This window comes from Triticum urartu, chromosome 5 (genome assembly GCF_003073215.2).
Source record: "Triticum urartu cultivar G1812 chromosome 5, Tu2.1, whole genome shotgun sequence".
Classification (NCBI taxonomy): Eukaryota; Viridiplantae; Streptophyta; class Magnoliopsida; order Poales; family Poaceae; genus Triticum; species Triticum urartu.
In genome coordinates, this window is record NC_053026.1 from 23,561,679 (window position 1) to 23,583,452 (window position 21,774).

General features: G+C 45.2%; 1 protein-coding gene across 1 annotated transcript; it reads left to right on the top strand.

Annotated features, from left to right (window-relative positions):
• The first annotated feature begins 16,096 nt into the window (after nt 1-16,096).
• LOC125507371 (dihydrofolate synthetase) lies at nt 16,097-21,176 on the top strand. The gene is made up of 10 exons (XM_048671960.1): nt 16,097-16,725; nt 16,886-16,983; nt 17,088-17,238; nt 17,931-17,993; nt 18,619-18,780; nt 19,120-19,311; nt 19,418-19,517; nt 19,808-19,942; nt 20,036-20,167; nt 20,279-21,176. Exons 1-10 carry the CDS (start codon nt 16,459-16,461, stop codon nt 20,656-20,658), a joined length of 1,680 nt encoding a protein of 559 aa, XP_048527917.1. The 5' UTR covers nt 16,097-16,458; the 3' UTR covers nt 20,659-21,176.
• Nucleotides 21,177-21,774: the final 598 nt, after the last annotated feature.

Consider the following 21,774-nt stretch of genomic DNA (forward strand, 5'->3'; position numbering starts at 1 on the left):
GGGGTGTGCAGCACCCCTGTATCTGGGTGTACCGTAGTGTTCGGATGTTTGTTGTGTTGCATCGTATGTTGGAGCGCGCCTGCGTGGTCCATAGATGTATCTGGTTGCGCCGTCCTTTTGATGCGAGCCCTCGCGTGGATCGCGTATTGGCTTATGTGCGGCATTGCTTGCCGCTCTATGTTGGCCGTGAGGTCGTCTATCCGGCCAGGTGGCCGTTTTAATTTTTGGTTGCGGGGGATCTAAGGCCTCCTCATCGAATTCAGGTAGCAACTTCCGCTTCGGGTAGCTCTTGGTGGGGCGATTACCGCCATACTTCGCTGCTATGTTGAGTACTTTGCTCCATCTAATTTGGAGTGTGTCTTCCGCAACCTTGAGCCTTTGCTTCTGCTTTTTTAGACTCCTCGCGGTGGCAACAAGTCTTTGATGGGCATTCTGTTGCTCCGGGTGTCTGTCCGGTGTTAAGTCATCCGGACTATTATCTTTGACAGAATCGGGTTGTTCGGTTTGATTCTCCATTTTGCTGTGGTTCGGCAATGGTTCACCCTACTCTAATGCTGGGTCTGTATGATCGTTGTTTCTACTGAGGCGGGATTTGGGGCGGCGCTTACGCCGCCGCTTTGACTGCTTCTCAAGGGGACAACCCTTCGTTGCGTCCTTCCGTTCCTCGTCGTCGTTTTCTTTTGGTGTGTTCACCATGTATACGTCATGTGGTGAAGTGGGCGTCCAGTGCCCTGTGGGCAGTGGTTCCTCTTCATTTCCCGCATCATCGTCCATACCGTCGATGTCTTCGAAGTCGAAGTCGAGCATGTCGGTTAAGTCATCGACAGTGGCTACTAAGTGGGTGGTGGGTGGGCCGCGAATTTCTTCGTCGTCCGCATCCCAGTCCTGCCGGACATAGTTCGGCCAGGATCCTCCTAACAAGGAGAGAGACCTTAATGAGTTCAGTATCTCGCCAAAGGGCGAGTGCTGAAAAATATCCACGAAGGTAAACTCCATGATCGGCGCCCAATCGGATTCGATAGGAACGGGCGCAGGCGGCTCGGAGTCCGTGGCCGGAGAAGGATCCTGCAGTTTAACAACACGGCTCTCGTGCAAGGTAAGGTCGATGTTCGGCTCGATCGCCGCTAAGGTTAAGGCTTCTGCGGTAGGGTCCATCCACCCGTCCGCGAAAGGCGCAAATGGCTCCGAATTGAGGGTCGGAGTGGCTGCCGGTGCGATCTTAACACTGTCCGATGTAGAGCTAAATCGTACTCATCATGACCGCGTGACGTGCAAGGCAGAGGCTCGAATCCGTCAAAGATCAAGTCTCCACGGATATCGGCCGTGTAGTTTAAGCTTCCAAACCTGACCTGGTGACTAGGGGCGTAACTTTCAATCTGCTCCAGATGGCCAAGCGAATTGGCCCGCAGTGCAAAGCCGCTGAAAAAAGAAGATCTGTCCGGGGAGAAAAGTCTCACCCTGGACCGCATCGCTATCGATGATAATAGGAGCCATCAAGCCTAACGGCGACGACACAGAGGAACTCTCAATGAAAGCACCAATGTCGGTGTCAAAACCGGCGGATCTCAGGTAGGGGGTCCCGAACTATGCGTCTAAGGCGGATGGTAACAGGAGGCAGGGAACACGATGTTTTACCCAGGTTCGGGCCCTCTTGATGGAGGTAAAACCCTACGTCCTGCTTGATTAATATTGATGATATGGGTAGTACAAGAGTAGATCTACCACGAGATCAGAGAGGCTAAACCCTAGAAGCTAGCCTATGGTATGATTGTATGTTGTAGTTGTTGTGTCCTACGGACTAAAACCCTCCGGTTTATATAGACACAGGAGAGGGTTAGGGTTACACAAGGTCGGTTACAAAAGAGGAGATATCCATATACATACTGCCTAGCTTGCCTTCCACGCCAAGTAGAGTCCCATCCGGACACGAGACGAAGTCTTTAATCCTGTATCTTCATAGTCTAACAGTCCGGACAATGGATATAGTCCGGCTATCCGGGGACCCCCTAATCCAGGACTCCCTCAACCTTGCCGTGTTGGATCCTGTGCACGGGCATGGGATGCGCGGTGCTGATGTGGTGGTAGAGCGCCGGCGGCGGGCCTTCGTAGCCGCAGACGGGCACGGGGCATTTGCAGGGCGCGAGAGGACACACGCTCTAGTGACCGGCGAGCTTGTGGTAAGTGACGTAGAGCCCACAGCCTTCGTGCGGGCACTCCACCCTCACCGACGAAAGGACGGAGTCCACCGCCGTGTTCCGCACGTCGAAGCCACCGCCGCGCTTGCACTTCTAGCACTGTCTCTGGTTCCCGGGGCGCTCGATGCGGCAGTCCGCGCAGGCCAGGTGCCCTCCCTTGCACTACAGAAATCAATCGAATAGCACATCAATCAAGAAACCTACACCTTGCTCAATCAGCCAAACGGATGAGGTGTATTCGAACCTCATACACTGGAGGCGTCAAGGGGCGGAGGCACAAGGGGCAGTGGAGCACGGTGAGGTCCATCGAGACCTTAGAGAGCTCCATCGTCGGGTCCTGTTCGGTCTGCATGATCTCGCCCTCCTCGTGCACAACCATCTCTTGACTTGGGCCGGGGTATTACAAAGCTTTACCGTCACATATTTTATACTACTTCAAGGTGCATTAAATCAACACATGCAAGTACTCCCTCCAGTCCTTTTTACTCCGCACATGAGTTTTGTCTGAAATCAAAGTTTGCTAAGTTTGACCAAATTTATATTAAAAATATTAACATCTGTAACATCTAATAAATATAATATGAAAATATATTTCGAGATGGATCTAATAATAAATATGTTGTTATGTGAATGTTAATAATTTTTTGTATAAATTTGGTCAAAGTTGGATGAGATTGACTTCAGACAAACCTAATATGCAGAGTCAAAAGGACCGGAGGGAGTATCAAAAGGAGAGTCACGGCATGCATGCATGCGTTGTAATTAATGCATCGGTAAACGCAAATTATTGAAATATACCGAGTGAAGTGCTTTGATGTGCCGCGTCAACTCGTACATCAACGAGAAGTTTGATTATCCTCTCCCTCGCGGACTTAACTGCACCTGCCTTTGGCTGTATGACAGGTTGGCCACACACCTGTCGGGCCCACCTGTTATACACGCAAAGGCAGGAGCGTCCCTCCCTCGCCCATGAGCGTGGTGGCTGGCAAGACTAGGAAAAGCTTTCGCTACACGCTCTCCCTCCCGCATGCGGTGGACATGCAGCAGTTCAATCGGTGTCAGATGGCCAGAAGCATACTATAGTACTCCTTCAGTGCAGTAATACTCCATCATTGTTCGACTTCCTGAAGAGGCCAAGAGCTAAGCGCAGCCTGGACGCTCTTGTGGCAGTTTCATGTGTAGAGTAGTCTAGGATAGTGTGTACCGTGCCTGTAAGCTTAAAATCGTTGGGGTCGGCTCCATGCTATGTGGTCGTCTCGAAGTTTTAAAAAAAATAGTCTTCTGGCCCTACCTAACACCCTGGTGATTGTAGTTTGCACACTCATCTGGTCAAGGCAAAAAAATATTTTTTTAATTTGTTTTTTTTAAAAGGGGGGACTCCCCGGCCTCTGCATCAGAACGATGCATACGGCCACATATATTTTAATTTGTGGTGGGTAAATGCTTGATTTTGGTGATGACAATTTTTATCTCTGATATCCTGAAATGAGCCAGTAAATTACAATTTTTTTGCTAGCTTTGGAATTGTAAAAACACAATGAGTTCACAATTTAAAAAGTTGTAAGTTCAACACGACGTCCTAGATAAGTTTGGGAAAAAAGCTCCAAAAAAAAGAAACCCCACGAAAAATCAAATGGTAAAAGTTCAAGTCATAAAATGAGAGAAGTCCAGAACATCGTTGAAAAAAATGTTAGTTAAAAAAACACACAAAACATTTTTAAAAAAATTGTCATTTAGTTCAACGATATAAACCATGCAAGTTTGGGGACAATAATACCATGAACCCTTGAAAAGTTACAAGGAAAACCATACAGAAAAAACAGAGTAAAGTTAGTCTATGAAAACACGTTCAGTACAAATTCATACAGACATCTGTTCAAGTACTTTTTTTTGGAACCTTTCAAAATTACTCTATGGAAAATACTAAGTTCAACATGACGTCCTAGATAAGTTTGGGAAAAAAGCTCAAAAAAAGAAACCCCATATATATTCAAATGATAAAAGTTCAAGTCGTAAAATGAGAGAAGTCCAGAAACATCCTTGGAAAAAATGTTAGTTAAAAAACACAAAAAATTGTCATCCAGTTCAACGATATAAACCATGCAAGTTCGGGGACGATAATACCGTGAACTGTTGAAAAGTTATGACGAAAACCATACAGAAAAAAGAGAGTAAAGTCTAGTCTGTGAAAACACACTCAGTACAAATTTATATGGACATCCGTTCAAGTACTCTTTATTGGAACCTTTCAAGATTACTCTATAAAAATACATCAGTACAAACGCACACGTAGATCAGTACAAGTACTCTGTTTTTTCTGACGGAAAAAACAACACGACGTGTCTCACCGTATTCCAAATTACTCTTCAATGGTTGCGAATCTGAGAAAATGTTTAACACAACTAAGTTTCGCATTTTCGATAGCTATCCAACGGTATATTATTTGCACCATTTCGACAAACTTCTAAAAAATCGCGTAAGAAATCAAATTTGACCGTATTCGAATTCGTTTCTAAACCGTAAGAAATTAGAAAAACATTTCAATACAAAAAAGTTGCGCATTTTCCATAGCTTTCCAACGCCGTATCATTTGCATCAATCCAACAAAGCGTTTGCAAAAAAACGCGAAAATATGTTTCGCCCAAAATTTCACCGTTTTTCAAATTACTTTTAAATTGTATATAATTTGAAAAAACAGTAGATATATGGAACATGCGGATTTTTATCAGCTTTTCAACGCCATCTTATTTGCTCAATTCCGACAAACCGTTTGAAAATTGAGTCCAAAATACGATTCGCGTTTTCGGTTTTGAAAAAACAGTTTTTTCAAAACTGCTCTTAAACCATGATGATTTTGCAAAAAGTTCCTATATATTTGTAATGTAGATGTCAAGAGATTTCCAACGATATATTACACGCCCCGTTCCGATGAAAAGACGATCAGTTCGACGAGATAAAAATCATCAGTACAACTGTCTGAAACCATCAGTTCAAATAGGGTAACAGAATAATATTCTGTTACGCGAAACAGAATAGCCCAGATGTATATATATATAAGAGAAACCACGGACCCAGCTATTTGACATGCTCGTGGTCGGGATGAGAGGAAAAGGAGCATAGTACAGGCTCGGAATAAAGAGTGCGGTCTACAAAAAGTAACTCTGGACCTCCTGTCGCACGTCTGCGTAGCCCATCCTCGGGGAGGGGGATCCTTACCAGATGTAACCCCTTAGGTGAGTGTGTGGATCCGAACTCTGATAGAGTCCGCTGAGATTCTGTCCAATTGGTCACCTGTTCTTTAAAGATGATACAGAAAAAATGAGAAAAGCATATAAAAAAATGTTATAGGAATTCTTGTAGGGCTGTCCGAATTGTGCTTCCACCGATGCCCAAGTTATCTTGAGTGCGTAGTGATGTGCGCGAGGTGCGAATTTCGCCAGTACAGTAGGTGGGTGGCGGAAGCCGAACCGCTATTTGCGTTCCGGGAGTGGTCGAACATCGGAGAGGAACTTTTTCTGACCCCTGGTGTTCTGCTGGCGAGCCGATCCATCGTCTTTGTGACCCGATGGCCTCCTCCCCTTGTGATCAGCGTTAAGCTTGCCTGCCTGCTTGAAGACCCAACAGTTACGGTTGGTATGATTAGCTGGCCTATCAGGGAGACCGTGAATCTGACAAGGTCGGTCCAATATCCTGTCAAGGGTGGATGGTCCATCCTGGTTTGCCTTTGGTGGCTTCTTCCATTGACCGGGCTTCGGATTGTGAAATCCGGCATTCACCGTTGTGTCGCGTATGTTGTTATGTTCGGTTCGTCATGGCTTGCCGTTGCCATCTCGGATATTGGAAGTGGGCCACTGGCGTCGTTGCTTTTACGAGCAAGCCAGTTGTCTTCTCCCGCGCAGAAGTGGTTCATTAGAGCGGTGAGGGCTGTCATGGATTTAGGTCCTTCCCAGCCGAGGTGACGCGCGAGCCATTCATCCCGGACGCTATGTTTGAAGGCCGCGAGGGCTTCTGCATCCAGCCAGTCGACAATTTGGTTCTTTTTGACTAAGAACCTGGTCTAGAGCTCCCTAGCTGACTTGCCGGGCTCCTGGACAATGTGACTTAAGTCATCGGCGCATAATGGCTGGACATATGTTCCCTGGAAGTTGTCTCGAAAGGCATCTTCCAAATCCTCCCAGTTGCCAATAGAATTTTCTGGCAAATTGTTTAGCCAGTACGGAGCTGGCCCTTTAAGCTTGAGAGGTAGGTATTTAATGGCGTGGAGGTCGTCTCCGCAGGCCATGTGAATATGGAGGAGGTAATCCTCGATCCATACAGCGGGGTCTGTTGTCCCATCGTATGATTCGATGTTAATCGGTTAAAACTTTAAACCCATCTGGAAATTCGTGTTCCATTACTTCATCCGTGAAGCAGAGGGGGTGTGCGGCTCCTCTATGTTGGGCCACACTATGAAGTACCTCCGGCGGGCTCCGTTTACGGTGCTCGGACCGGGCGTGGTCAGCTTCGTAGTGTCCAGATAGGCGACCATCGTCGTTGGTCGGGGTATATCTTTGTGATATGTACATCGATCTTGTGCATCTTGCTCTACCCTCCGTGTCTTGGTTGATATCATTGGTGTTCCCTCGTGCTGTTTTCTTTTGATGACCGGATGGGTTGGTGTGGTGCTCTGCCTGGGCTGCTGCTTTGTCTGGACCGGATTGTGGTCGGCCTGCCGCATTGTTCGATGGTGTTATGGGTTCCATCACCGTGCCCTCGTGTTGAGGGAGCCACCTATTCTTGGGGTGGCTTTTGACTGGGCTGCTAAGGCCGTATTCTTCAGCGGCCAAGACTTCGGTCCATCTGTCATTGAGATAATCTTGGCTTGCTTGAAGCTGCAGCTGCTTCTTTCGTAGGCCCCTTGAAGTGGCTATAAGCCGGCGTTTAAAGCGCTCCTACTCTAGCGGTTCCTTGGGCATGGTAAAATCCTTCTTGCCGAAGGTCTCCTCTTCCTCAGAGGGTGGGAGATAATTGTTGTCCTCCGAGTCCCCGTATGTGGTCTGTTCATCAAAGCTGTCTTTCCCACCTTCCTGTTCATCCTACTCGGATTCTACCTTAATAGGGTCTTTATTGTCCGAAGTGCCGTCTTCTCTGGTGCTGGCAGTGTTTTCTCTTGGGCGATGTGACCTAGGGTGCCGGTGTCCGGGCTGTGTACCAGGCGGTTTATTCTTGACCGGATCCTCCTTATCATCGTCGAGAGTGCCTTAAGGTGTGTCTAACATGCACACTTCATACCAGGAAGTAGTCGTCCCGTGTCGAGCGGGTAGTAAGCTCTGGCCCTGCCCCCCATCATCCACACCGTCGATGTCTTCGGAGCTGTGGTCGGGTGTGTTGGTTGGTTTTCAACAATAGCTACAAAGTGGGTTGCGGGTGGGAAACAAAATTCTCCATCGTCCGTCGAAAGTTCGAACTGAATATAGTTCGGAAACGGGTTGTCTGCCAAGGATAGGGTTTTTAGCGAGTTTAGCATGTCACCCATGGGCGAGTGTTGGAAGACATCTGCAGCGCTGAACTTGAAGATCGACAACCGATCGAGTTCGATATACGCGGGCTCGCAGGATTTGGAGTTCGGCGCCAGAGGCAAGTCCGAGGTTCCGTTGATGCGGATACCGTATGAAGTGGGATCTGCGTGCGGCTCCAGCGCCGCTGAATCGGTAGCCCCCGTGATGGGGTCGAGCTTCCCATCTTCGGGCGACTTGATCTGCTCCAGATTTAAGGCCAGAGCTTCTACAGGAGCTATCTTAGGTTTAGGCCATGTTCATCGAGGTAATGGGGAGCAGATGCCGCGGTCTTGAATCCATCAAAGATCAAATCTCCCCGGATGTCCTCAACGTGATTCAGGCTTCCGAATCTGACCTGATGGCCAGGGGCGTAGCTTTCGATCTGCTCCAGATGGCCAAGTGAGTTGGCCTGCAGTACGAAGCCGCCGAATAGGAAGATCTATTCGGGGAGGAAGATTCCGCCCTGGACATCGTCATTATTGACGATTGAGGGGGCCATCGAGCCTTTTGTCGACGGCACAGTGGAACTCTCAATGAAAGCACCAATGTTGGTGTCAAAACCGGCGGATCTCGGGTAGGGGGTCCCGAACTGTGCATCTAGGATCGATGGTAACAGGAGACGGGGGACACAATGTTTTACCCAGGTTCGGGCCCTCTCTATGGAGGTAAAACCCTACGTCCTGCTTGATTGATATTGATGAATATGAGTGTTACAAGAGTGGGTCTACCACGAGATCGTAATGGCTAAACCCTAGAAGTCTAGCCTATGTGGGTATGGTAATGAGTATATGTGGTGTCCTTTTCGGACTATCCCCTTCGGTTTATATAGACACCGAGGGGATCTAGGGTTTACATGGAGTCGGTTACATAAGAAGGAATCTTCGGTCGCCAAGCTTGCCTTCCACGCCAAGTAGAGTCCAATCCAGACACGGTGCATTCTTCAGCCTTTATGTCTTCACAACCCATTAGTCCGGCCCATAGATAACAGACCGGATGCCCGAGGACCCCTTAGTCCAGGACTCCCTCAACAAGTGACAGTAAATTTCAGCACACTATATAAATTTTTCCTTACCAAATTCCACCTACCAAAGGCGCTTCACTCCCCGGCAACGGCGCCAGAAAAGAGTCTTGATGAACCACAAGTATAGGGGATCTATCGTAGCTTTTCGATAAGTAAGAGTGTCGAACCCAACGAGGAGCAGAAGGAAATGATAAGCAGTTTTTTGTAAGGTATTCTCTGCAAGCACTGAAATTATCGGTAACAGATAGTTTTGTGATAAGGTAATTTGTAACGAGTAGCAAGTAATAAAGGTAAATAAGGTGCAGCAAGATGGCCCAATCCTTTTTGTAGCAAAGGACAAGCCTGGACAAAATCTTATATGAAGTAAAGTGCTCCCGAGGACACATGGGAATTATCGTCAAGCTAGTTTTCATCACGATCATATGATTTGCGTTCGGTACTTTGATAATTTGATATGTGGGTGGACCGGTGCTTGGGTACTGTCCTTACTTGGACAAGCATCCCACTTATGATTAACCCCTATTGCAAGCATCCGCAGCTACAACAGAAGTATTAAGGTAAACCTAACCATAGCATGAAAGATATGGATCCAAATCAGCCCCTTACGAAGCAACACATAAACTAGGGTTTAAGCTTCTGTCACTCTAGCAACCCATCATCTACTTATTACTTCCCAATGCCTCCCTCTAGGCACAAACAATGGTGAAGTGTCATGTAGTCGACGTTCACATGACACCACTAGAGGGATGACAATATACATCTCATCAAAATATCGAACGAATACCAAATTCACATGACTACTAATAGCAAGACTTCTCCCATGTCCTCAGGAACAAATGTAACTACTCACAAAGCATATTCATGTTCATAATCATAGGGGTATTAATATGCATAGTGGATTTGAACAAATGATCTTCCATCAAGTAAACCAACTAGCATCAACTACAAGGAGTAATCAACACTACTAGCAACCCACAGGTACCAATCTGAGGTTTGGATACAAAGATTGGATACAAGAGATGAACTAGGGTTTGAGATGAGATGGTGCTGGTGAAGATGTTGATGGATATTGACCCCCTCCCGATGAGAGGATCGTTGGTGATGACGATGGTGATGATTTCCCCCTCCCGGAGGGAAGTTTCCCCGGCAGAACAGCTCCGCCGGAGCCCTAGATTGGTTCCGCCTCGTGGCGGCGGAGTCTCGTCCCGAAAGCTTGCTTATGTTTTTTTCCTCGACGAAAGACTCCATATAGAAGAAGATGGGCATCGGAGGGCTACCAGGGGGCCCACGAGGCAGGGGGTGCGCCCCCCACCCTCGTGGCCAGGGTGTGGCCCCCCTCTGGAACTTCTTGCGCTCAGTATTTTTTATATATTCTGGAAATAGCTTCCGTGAAGTTTCAGGACTTTGGGAGCTATGCAGAATAGGTCTCTAATATTTGCTCCTTTTCCAGCCCAGAATCCCAGCTGACAGCATTCTCCCTCTTCATGTAAACCTTGTAAAATAAGAGAGAATAGGCATAAGTATTGTGACATAATGTGTAACAACAGCCCATAATGCAATAAATATCGATATAAAAGCATGATGCAAAATGGACGTATCACGAACCCTACGGGTTCGAGAACTATGTAAACATGACCGAGATAATTCTCCGGTCAATAACCAGTAGCGGAACCTAGATGCCCATATTGGCTCGTACATATTCTACGAAGGTCTTTATTGGTCAAACCGTTATGACAACATACGTAATTCCCTTTGTCCATCGGTATGTTACTTGCCCGAGATTCGATCGTCGGTATCTTCATACCTAGTTCAATCTCGTTACCGGCAAGTCTCTTTACTTGTTTCGTAATACATCAACTCGTGACTAACTCCTTAGTCGTTTGCTTGCAAGCTTATCATATGTATTACCGAGAGGGCTCAGAGATACCTCTCCGATACTCGGAGTTACAAATCCTAATCTCGATTTATGCCAACTCAACAAACACCTTCGGAGATACCTGTATATCATCTTTATAATCACCCAGTTACGTTGTGACGTTTGATAGCACACAAGGCATTCCTTCGGTATCCGGGAGTTGCATAATCTCATAGTCAAAGGAATATGTATTTGACATGAAGAAAACAATAAAAATAAAATTGAACGATCATTATGCTAAGCTAATGGATGGGTTTTGTCCATCACATCATTATCCTAATAATGTGATCCCGTTATCAAATGACAACTCATGTCAATGGTTAGGAACCTTAACCATCTTTGATCAATGAGCTAGTCAAGTAGAGGCTCACTAGGGACATGGTGTTTGTTTATGTATTCACACAATTATTTAAGTTTCCGATCAATACAATTCTAGCATGAATAATAAACCGTTATCATGAATAAGGAAATATAAAATAACAACTTTATTATTGCTTCTAGGGCATATTTCCTTCAGCAAGACTAATGAGTTGTCACAATATTTGCAAAGGAAAGTTCAAACATTGTTCTTGTAATGAATTTGATTGGGGTCACATTGCAGAAGCTTCAATATATAAGTGAAAACAGTTGGGATCAGCTCTTGGAAAAGATAAGTGACTTTTGTGTTAAACATAACATTATATTGCCTGACATGGATGATACAATACCTGCTCGAGGTTGTTCAAGGGGGCATGGTTGTCAAATGGCAACTTATTATCATCACTTCATATATGAATTGTTCAAAGTTGTGCATGACCAAATTATTACTGAGTTAAATAACCGCTTTGCTGAAAGAACTACTCAATTGTTAAGATGTGTTGCTTGTCTTGATCTAAGGAACTCATTTGCTATTTTTGATGAAGACGAACTTGTTGAACTTGCTAAGTAGTATGTTGACGACTTCTCCACATATGATATTTCTTTTGTCCTTAGAAATCAGCTTGAAAGATTCATTACTGATGTGAGAGCTAATCCAGATTTTGTGAGTTGTAATGACCTTGGATATCTTGTTGCAAAGATGGCTCAAACTAGTAGACACGTCGTTTTTACTTTGGTATATCGCCTCATTGAGTTGGCATTGATTTTTCCTATTGCAACTACATTAGTGGAAAGAGCTTTCTCAGCTATGACTATTATCAAGACAGAGTTGATGAATAGGATGCGTGATGATTACCTGAATTATAGGATGGTTTGCTATATTGAGCGAGATGTATTTTCCAAGTATTGATGATGATGATGATGATGATGATATTGTATATCGCTTTTAATCATATAGGTTTCACAAAGGGCTTTTACCTCGATGAAGTGGTAAGTTTTTGTATTTATATCAATGATAATTGTTTCACTTGATGTTTATGCCTTCTCTTATGAAATTTTGCTTTTGATATGTTGAAGGTGTGGGCTCTTCTTGCACCGTTGGTGAGGTTATGCGAAGCACTGATGAAGCAAACCATTGATTTGGTACTCTCTTTTTATCACGTATTGTTATTTACAGTTGTTGTCATGTTTTTATCTATTTTGTTGTATCATTAAGCATTGAGTTTAAATTCTAATTTTTTTTGTGCGGTTGAGCCATATTTTGTATGTGGTATCTTTTGAGGTAGCTAAAAGCCTTATGGACATAAAAAAATCGACCCAAGGCTTGCTCCAATCCTGGCTCCGCCACTGATCATCCCTGGCCCAAGTACGTTCATTGATCAAGGCTTCCCATCTTTTTTGATGAGTGTCTAGTAAGTGTCCGCAGGTGTTTGAGGGGACCGCGCATAGTAGATGTAGTGAGCATAGTACAGGACGTGCGTGTGGTTGATCATAAGGGCAACTCCAACGCATGACCCCAAATGGTCCGGCCGCGTCCGTTTGGGTGTAAAAGGACAGAACTGACGGCCCAACGCGCGGGAGCAAATAGATAAATGTCCGTTTTCGGTCCGCTTTCGATCCATTCCCGGCCCAACTTTGGGCCGCATTTGTGTCGAAATGGGTGGGCGGGATGCGTGCCCTTGTCCTCCCCTGGCCCGCCCATCGGTGGCACATACACCCCTTTTCTCTTCCCCTACCCTCCCTCCGTCCCCGCCATCGCCACCGCCACCCCCGTTCCTGGCCGCATTGCCTTCCACCAAGGCCGTCCGAACTATGACCACGCCATGCCATAGCCGGCCCATGCCCGCGTTTGGGAAGAGCTTTTTGCCGGCGTTCGTGGTTCCTTATTGCTGATGGGAGAGAAGCTACGGTCGTCGCCGCCTGTCAACCACAACAACTTCCGGAAGGCGTTGCATTGTTGCAGGGTGCCCACCCGCCAACACCAACCTTGCTTTGCTGCCTGCGAGGGGAGCTCGACGTGCTCTTTCCGGCCGCGTCTCCACCACGTCCACAAGGTGTTCGACGCTTTGCTCCCAAGGTACCATGGATAGCGGGGATCCGTATTTCTTTCACAACTTCATTTGTTCATCGGATGATGAAGAGCTTGTGGTGGCTGCATTGGTCGTCCATGACCACATTAGTATGAAGCGGCCTTGGTTCAGGGGATCAATCCCCGACCATACTCTGGCCTTGAACCGCAATAGGGAGAAAGGCCACACCCTTCTCTATGCCGATTACTTTGAGAATACCACACTTTTCAAACCACATCAATTTCGTCACCGATTCCAAATGAGGAGACATGTGTGCAATCATATTCGGGAGGGAGTGGTAGGATATGACCCATACTTTGAGTGCAAAGAGGATGCCCTTGACAAGCTTGGCTTCTCTTTTTACCAGAAATGCACCGCGACTATCCGCGTGAGGTTTGCCTAAATGCAGGAGAGTGCCAGGAAGGATGTGGAGCGTGCTTTTGGTGTGCTTCAATCTCGATGGGGTATCGTTCGAACCTTGCATTGACATGGAGCACTCAGAAACTTTGGGAGGTGATAACTACTTGTGTGATCATGCACAACATGATCGTTGAGGATGAGCATGATGATAACATCTACCACCATGGCTTTGATTTTCAGGGTGAAAATGTTGATTCTGAGCACCCACCTCCTGCAACCTTTCAACAATTTGTTCAATTTCATCGTGAAATACGTGATTGGTAAACTAATGTGCAGCTTCAGGATGACTTGGTTGAGCACATGTAGACTCACATTGGCAACCAGTAGATCTAACGGTTTAATTTCTTTTCATGTAAACAAATTGTGATTGGGTTGTAAAGACTATTTGATATTGTTTTTGTTTCGATTGTGTTGTAAGACTATTCTGGATGTGGAACTATTTGCTATGTTTGATTTGAACTATTTGCTATGCTTGGTTTTAGTATAAATGGCCTCCGGCAGCCAAAATGCGGCCGCGCGTTGGGCGCACGGCCGGCGCATCCTAAAATCCGGGCGGGCATCGTCCCATTGCCACCCCAAACGAACGAAATTCGGACAAAGCGGATGTCCATTCAGGGTCATGTGTTGGAGTTTCCCTATACACAAACAGACTGAGGTTTTGATTATGCTTTTTAAAATAATATATTTTTCTTCATAAATTCGAGAAATAATATACGGTTTTGAATTTTTTACAAAAGTAATGTAGCGTCGGCTTATGCGAAGCTGATTGGGACTAATTGGCCACGGCGAAACCAATTGGATTCCAATCGACTTTGGCAAAGCTAACTGGAACTAGTCGGCGTTGGTAAATCTGACTGGAACTAGTCACCGAAACCAATTAGTGGCTGTCGGCGTTGGCAAACTTGACAGCTGCATGTGCCCATATTTTCGCTATATTTGTACTGTAATTTTACCCCGCAACCCTTTTCGCCATTTTTTCAATTGTTTTAAATTATTCTTGTTTTCAAAAAATACATTTTTAATATGTTCATGTTTTTTAAATGCTCAAACTTCCTATAAATTGTTCCATTTTTAATAAAAATCTTACATTTAAAATTGTTCAAAAGAAATAAAAACTCGTAAAAAATCATGTCTTCAAAAAATGATCGGCGTCAAAACATGTTCAATTCTAAAAATCTTTTTTGAAAATGTTCAAGTTTTTTTAAAAGAAATATTTGTTTTTTTCCGAAAAGCTAAAAATAAAACCGATTAACAAACTATTACAACCAGTACTCTTCCATCAGATGAATGGCGTTACAGTGGATTCTTCAGGTCCACACTTCATGCTCCCAAAAGCGATAACAATGTAACCTTATTACCAATGTTTCTAAAAGTTTGATCTAAGAAATGAGGCATAATAACACACGAAGCAGGTTTTGCAATTGTTTTTCGCCTATTACAACGCACAGAAATTTGTATTAATATACCTAAAAGAGCCAGTTTTTTCTAGCGAAGCATGTACTGGGTAAACACCTGCCTTTCATTAGCTTGAAGATTCTTGCTTTTTGGACTCATATGATTGCGGTATTATGTGTATTTGCTTTGCCTTTTACGTGTATAGAAAATCAATGTCACATAAGAGGAGGCTCCCATTATAACTGGCCGAACGTGCCGTGCTAACTGGGCCGGCTCGGTAGCACACGGAAACAGCACGACCCAGACACGGCACGGCCCGTGCTAAACGGGCCATGACCAGCACAGGGCACGCCATGGACCATGCCTGAGCCTGGAGGCTGGACACGCGAGCCGGCACGACATGATCCTCTTATTTTTTATTTTTTTAGAATTATATATATATATATATATATATGTGACCTAAATTACAGCTCAATAGGCCTTAAATACAGCCCAATAGGTTAAAAAAATTAAGTGGCCCAATAAAGCGTGCTAAATGTGCCACGGGTCTACCCATTTAATAATCAGGTCGTGCCTAGGCCAAGGAGCGACGCTTGTGGGCCGGCACGGCATGACCCAACTATTAAACGTGCCACGGCGGGCCGGGCCGTGCCAGGCCCGGGCCGGCCTGGCTCCCATTTGTGCCAGAGACTGCGATTCTCCATCCCTCTCACATGAAAAACTGTAGCATTAATTTTCTTTGTGTTTTTAATATCTTTTAAACTAGAATTTGGTCATTTTTTATATTTGGAATCTGGAATACGAGACTGAAATATGAAATTGAAATGCAACTATATATATAAAGTGGGCACATGCAGCTGTCAAGTTTGCCAATGCCAATAACTACTAATTGGTTTCGGCAAAACCAATTAGTTCCAGCCGGCTTTACCAATGCCGACTAGTTTCAGTCGGCTTTACTAAAGCCGATTGGAATCCAATTGGTTTCGCCGTGGGCAATTAGTCCCAATCGGCTTCGCATAAGCTTATGCTGTATTATTTTTATAAAATTTCAAAACCGTGTATTATTTCTCAAATTTATGAAAAAATGTATTGTATTATTTAAAAAATAGCGAGGTTTTGCCCATCAAAACTCATTCTGGCAAGTTTTTCTTCAGATTCAGATTTGAGCTAAAAAGGACAAGGACCAAAATACCCCTTGTACACCCATCTCTCATCTCTCTGATCCCCTACTTCCCAAGTCCCGGCGGCTCGCCGGCTGTTCCCCTCCGGAGGCGCCCTCCCGCTCCCCCACACGCAGCCCTGCTGCTGCTTCCCCAGTACCACGTCAGTCGCCGCCCCCTCCGCACACCGCGCCCGCGAGGCCACATTCCTGCCCTTGCAATCGCACCCGGACCGGACTCTCGGGGACGACGGCGCCGCGCCGGAGAGGAAGGGGCTGAGGTGCTGCTCCTCCAACGCGGCAACGGTGGGCGCCAAGGAGCGCAGCCACCCCTCCGGCGACACGGCCGCGTCCATTCGACCGCCCGCCGTCGCGGCGGGCCCGTGCCGCATGGTCGCCCGCTTCCCAGTCTCCCTCCGCTGGTTTGGCGGCCTACTGCGGGCTAGCAGCAGCCCCCGCCGCCGCGGCGTATCCGCGATGGCCGGAGGAGGCGAAGAGGCGCAGCTCGGGGGGTTCCTCGAGTACATGGACATGCTCCGCAACTACGAGCGCTCCGGCGTGCCGCGCGGCGCCGGGACCGACTCCGACGACGGCTTCGACCTCGGCCGCATGCGCCGCCTCCTCCGCCGCCTCGGCGACCCCCACACCCACTACCCGGTGAGTTGGCTGATAACCTGTGATTCTGCTTGGGATGCGTCAAGCGTGGCCAGTAATAGACAGTCATTGTGTTCGTAGTGATTGTGACTGGGGAGTAGATTTGTTTGCAAGGATAAATAGTGAAGAATGGAAGTATTAATCTGAGTGATTTCGTTTGTAGTCTGTCCATATCGCCGGCACCAAGGGGAAAGGTTCGACTGCCGCGTTCCTGTCTAATATCATGAGGGAGCAAGGATACAATGTGGGCTGTTATTCCAGGTATTCCACCATATCACCAAGCTCCATGTATCCTTTAATCCATTTGGTAGTAACGTATTAGACCACACAATCAAGGGAATTCAATGGTGCTGTTGTCTATGCAGTCCACACCTTCTAACAATCCGAGAGCGCATTTCTGTTGGACAACATGGAGGCCCTGTTTCAGCTGCGTCGTTGAGGGATCTTTTCGATCTGGCCAAGGAAGCTATCGATGAATCAATCGAGTCAGAAAATGGATCCCTGACACACTTTGAGGTTTATTTTTTATAGTTATTTTTAAGTAGCAGATTTAGTTGGTTTTTTGCTTTAATAAAAGGAACCCATAATAAAATGATGATGATATATACCCAGATCTTTTTTGCTGTCCCCGAATGAGAGCCTACAATAGCAATAAATGATAAGCATGGCAAGAAAAATAGCATAGACAATACGGCCTGATTCCTTCATTAGTTTGCATCTCACCTTACTGCTTTGAACATTACAGGCTGTGATGCCATTTTTACTGTTCTAAATTATGCCATCTAAATTTTTCTATGCATATTGGCAAAGCCATTATAGTCTAAATATTAATTCTACACCTGAACTCTCTGTAACAAGCAAGAACACGTAGACATTATATGCTGCTGATCCAGGTGAAATTTGGTGATGCATGTAATAAGCAAGAATAGATGGACAGCCCTGCTCGTTTTGGCTGCCTTGATTCTGTCATACTGCATAAGAGTTACTTCCACTTGTTAATGTCTGCCAACAATTCATCTCTAGTTGATAGCAAATTTCTTACACAACCGATTATGATCAAATGCCCTGCATTGTGGCATTGTGCACATCTAACCACAATAAAAACCCTGTAGGCATTTTTTAAGGCAATCACTGTAGGCATTAATATTTATCTGTTGTTACTTGACTTCTGATGATCATGCACTTAAAATATACTTGCTATTTTGCAGGTTTTTACTGCTCTTTCATTTCTCCTATTCTCACGAGAAAATGTTGATGTTGCCATTGTTGAAGTAAGTTGTGTAATACTGGCACTGTTACTGTTGTTCAATTAAAACTACAGTTTGTGTTTACATGTTTCTGTAAGTTTCAAGGGTGGAATAGACTCATATCTTTGTTACTAGAGAAGTTTTCTAACATGTATGGACTTTTGTACTCACATGGAAATTCACTCACAAAAATGCACCTGTTTAACTGAAGTTTTCTAACATGTATGGACTTTTGTACTGACTTGGAAGTTTAGTTACAAGAATGCACCTATTGTACTGAACTGCTGGAAAAATGTTATATGAATGGTGAAACTTGCCTTGTAATTGTGCGGTGGATCAGTTGTCTTTTGTCCACCTCTGATCTACTGCTTTGGACAGTCCACTAAGTCTTGTATATTTAAGAAATATTAGAATACGGAGACGGAAAAATAGGTCCACTAATTTGGTACTTAATGCAACGTGTTACTCAGAAATGAAATATATGAATGACAGAATGTAGCCATCTTTATGAGGTGGTTAATCCTTTGTCATTTTTTATAGCACTGATCTCAAGTATTTCAGCCTCTAGTGTTGAAAAACGATCTTTGAGTTATAAGTTATATCACTTACAGTGACTAAATAGTAACTTGTTTGTTTATTGATTGCCTAGGCAGGCCTTGGGGGAGCTAGAGATGCCACAAATGTCATACGAAATAGTGAACTAGCTGCAGCAGTCATATCAACAGTTGGGAAAGAACATTTGGCTGCTTTGGGTGGTTCCCTCCAAAGCATAGCAGTGGCAAAGTCTGGAATTATCAAGGAAGGACGACCAGTTAAGTTGTTCTCTCATCTTTATTCCTTTTCATTTTCACCAGCTCTTTTTCTTGCTTGTAATTCCAGATTATTATTCAGATAGCTGTCCACTGTAGTGTTCTTTTCCCTCAAAGAAATGGTTGGCACGTCATGTTCTACTTGCTGTTCCATGTCCATGGTAGTTCATCACTATTTTACTAGGCATCATCTTGTGTTTCTTCGGTAAAATTGGAGACCTACTTTTCCTTAATTATTATCTGGTGATTTTTAACCTTCAGGCCGTATAGTATTATCCTTGTACAAGTGTAACTTCTGATAATGGTGGAGTTTGTAACCTGAATATCAAACATTATTCCAGGTTGTCATTGGTGGTCCATTTTCAACAGACATCGAGCAAATAATTCGGGATAGAGCGTTCTTGACACAATCTCCTGTCATATCTGCTTGTGATACTGGTGTCAGGAGCATCACAAGATGCATTGGACGAGACTATGCAAAACCTTATCAAAGCTGTGACATTGTCGTGAAGATTTCAGGCAATATGCCATTGGTAGAAACTGACCTTATCTACTTTCATCTGAAATTAACAGAGTATAGAGCTTTCCCCTCTGCTTTTCAAGTCCTCTAAATGACAGGCGCAAATTTATATTGTGCAGTCTGTGGAATTGCATGATGTAAAACTCCAGCTGCTGGGAGGCCATCAGCGTCAGAATGCTGTCACGGCTTCTTGCACAGCTCTATGTCTCCGTGAGCTAGGTAAGGAAGCATGTCCTTTCGTGTTGTTTGATGACGGTCCGTCTCAATCCACTTCCATTCATTAAAGTACAGTTACTCCAGTATCAGTATGGTCTTTATTTTGAATCTTCGTTGTATTGCTGCTTCTGGATGAGACTAGTGCTGGAGGACTGAATATTTGCTTTTCTTTCAGTTCCTTTTTCACATTATCATACACATTGCTTAATCTGCACAAATCTGTTTCTTTCAAAAAAAAAATCTGCACAAATCTGACGTATTTTCTCTCGTATCCATGAATTTGGGAAGTTAAGGATGGAATGTATCCGATGCATCTATCCGAGCTGGTTTAGAGAAGACACAACTGCCCGGGAGAAGCCAATTCCTGACACAAGATGAAGCTTCAGTTCTTGGGCTCGACGGAGCATCCACCATTCTAATCGATGGAGGTTTTGCCTGATAACCACCTGCCCTTGCTGCTTTATTTCCCTTCACTGTTGCCTTAGCCAAAGATACCATCTGATGTTCCAATCATCTTCCAGCCCATACCGAGGCGTCTGCAAAGGCACTGTCAGACGTGATAAAAACCGTCGAACCCGAAGGGCCTGTGGCCGTCATCGTTGGAATGGCCAGCGACAAAGAGCACCTCGCATTCGCTGCACAACTTCTCTCAGGCAAGATACTTCATTAACTCTACCCCTCTGTGATTTGAGCGTCTCATAGCTGGATAGTTCAGAGCGAAGAACGTCACAGTAGTTTTTCTCAACCTCCCTGATCACTCTCAGGCAGAAGGCCCGACGTGGTGCTGCTGACGGAGACGGGGATCGCGGGAGGGACTGCTCGCTCCATGCCGGCTTCATCACTGAGAGACATCTGGACAGGCGCCGCGCTTGGCCAGGGCATCGAGTGTGTGGATATCGGGGCCATCGCTGGCAACAAAGCCCCAAACGTAAATATCGACCACCTGGCACCCGCCGCTGGCACAGACAAGCCCGCGCCGATGTTGATCGGGTGCGGAGCCGCGCCGTTCTCGCGCGACCTGATGAAGGCCGCCTCCCGGCTGCTGCGCCGGGCAGTCGGAGGTGGCGCTGCTCGGGGTGGCCTCATCTGCGTCACTGGCTCCATGCATATGGTCGCGTCGGTGCTGCAGCAGCTTGAGCAGTAGCTCCCCAATCCCCATGGACCATGGTTGCAGACTCATGGTACATGTTGTCAGTCCTCTGTTCCAAAATAGATGACCCAATTTTATATTAATTTTGTACTAAAGTTAGTATAAAGTTGAGTCATCTATTTTAGAACGGAGGGAGTACATGAATTGCAGACTATGCAAGGGGGTGACGCTGTAGCTACATGCTTACAGTACACCAGTACAGCGCATTACATGGTCTAGAATCGATGGGATTAGGCAGTGATGTTAACTTTCATAAAGCTACCTAGGAAGCATCGATGTGCCGTACATGTCCTTGTCTTGGTTGTCTACCGAGAGCGACAAGTCCTTGGCCTTGTTCACACTCACACCTTAGTAGTTGACCTCGGTCGACTTTACAAAGTTGTTCTTTCTAAACAACTTATTAATATTTATACTGTTCCACTTCTACATAATAATTTGTAAATCTACTCCTGTACTAAAGAAATATGCTACTGTCTTTGGTTCATGGAGGAAAATCTTATTTCTTGACTTTACAATTTTGTTCAAACAGATGCAAGAAAAATTCACTGTGATGTAATAATATTTTGTCATCTGGTGGGGAAAGAATGTACTAGTAATAATTTATTCATAGAGTTTAAAATGTTTGGGATCTTGCTTGAAACTCGTGGTGTTCTCAACATCATCAACTGAAATCATTTTCTTTTTCTTTCTTTTCCCTCCGCCTAAGTTATGTTGGACCCAAGTCTACCACTCTTAAGCTGAATTTTGCATAGTAGACTTGCAAGAATTAAGCGAATACAGTTCGGAGCCGAATAGATGTTCACTGTTCAGGGCTTCCGGGAACAATGCAAACTTTTAGGAACAAGTCATGTACTTGCCTACCTATGTCGAACATGATATTCAAAAGTAACACCACTAATACACGAATACAAATCCCTCAAAAGAAAATAAAATACACGAATAGTACAAAAGAAATATAATTGTCCCCATGTAGGGCATATTCTAGATCAGAGGGAGTGTACTATGGGTGTGGAACATGAGTGGATACGGTCGGATAAAGATTAGATTCGGAAGCGGGACAGATGACATACGGCTACAATGCTACATATTTATATTTAAACAGCACTCCCC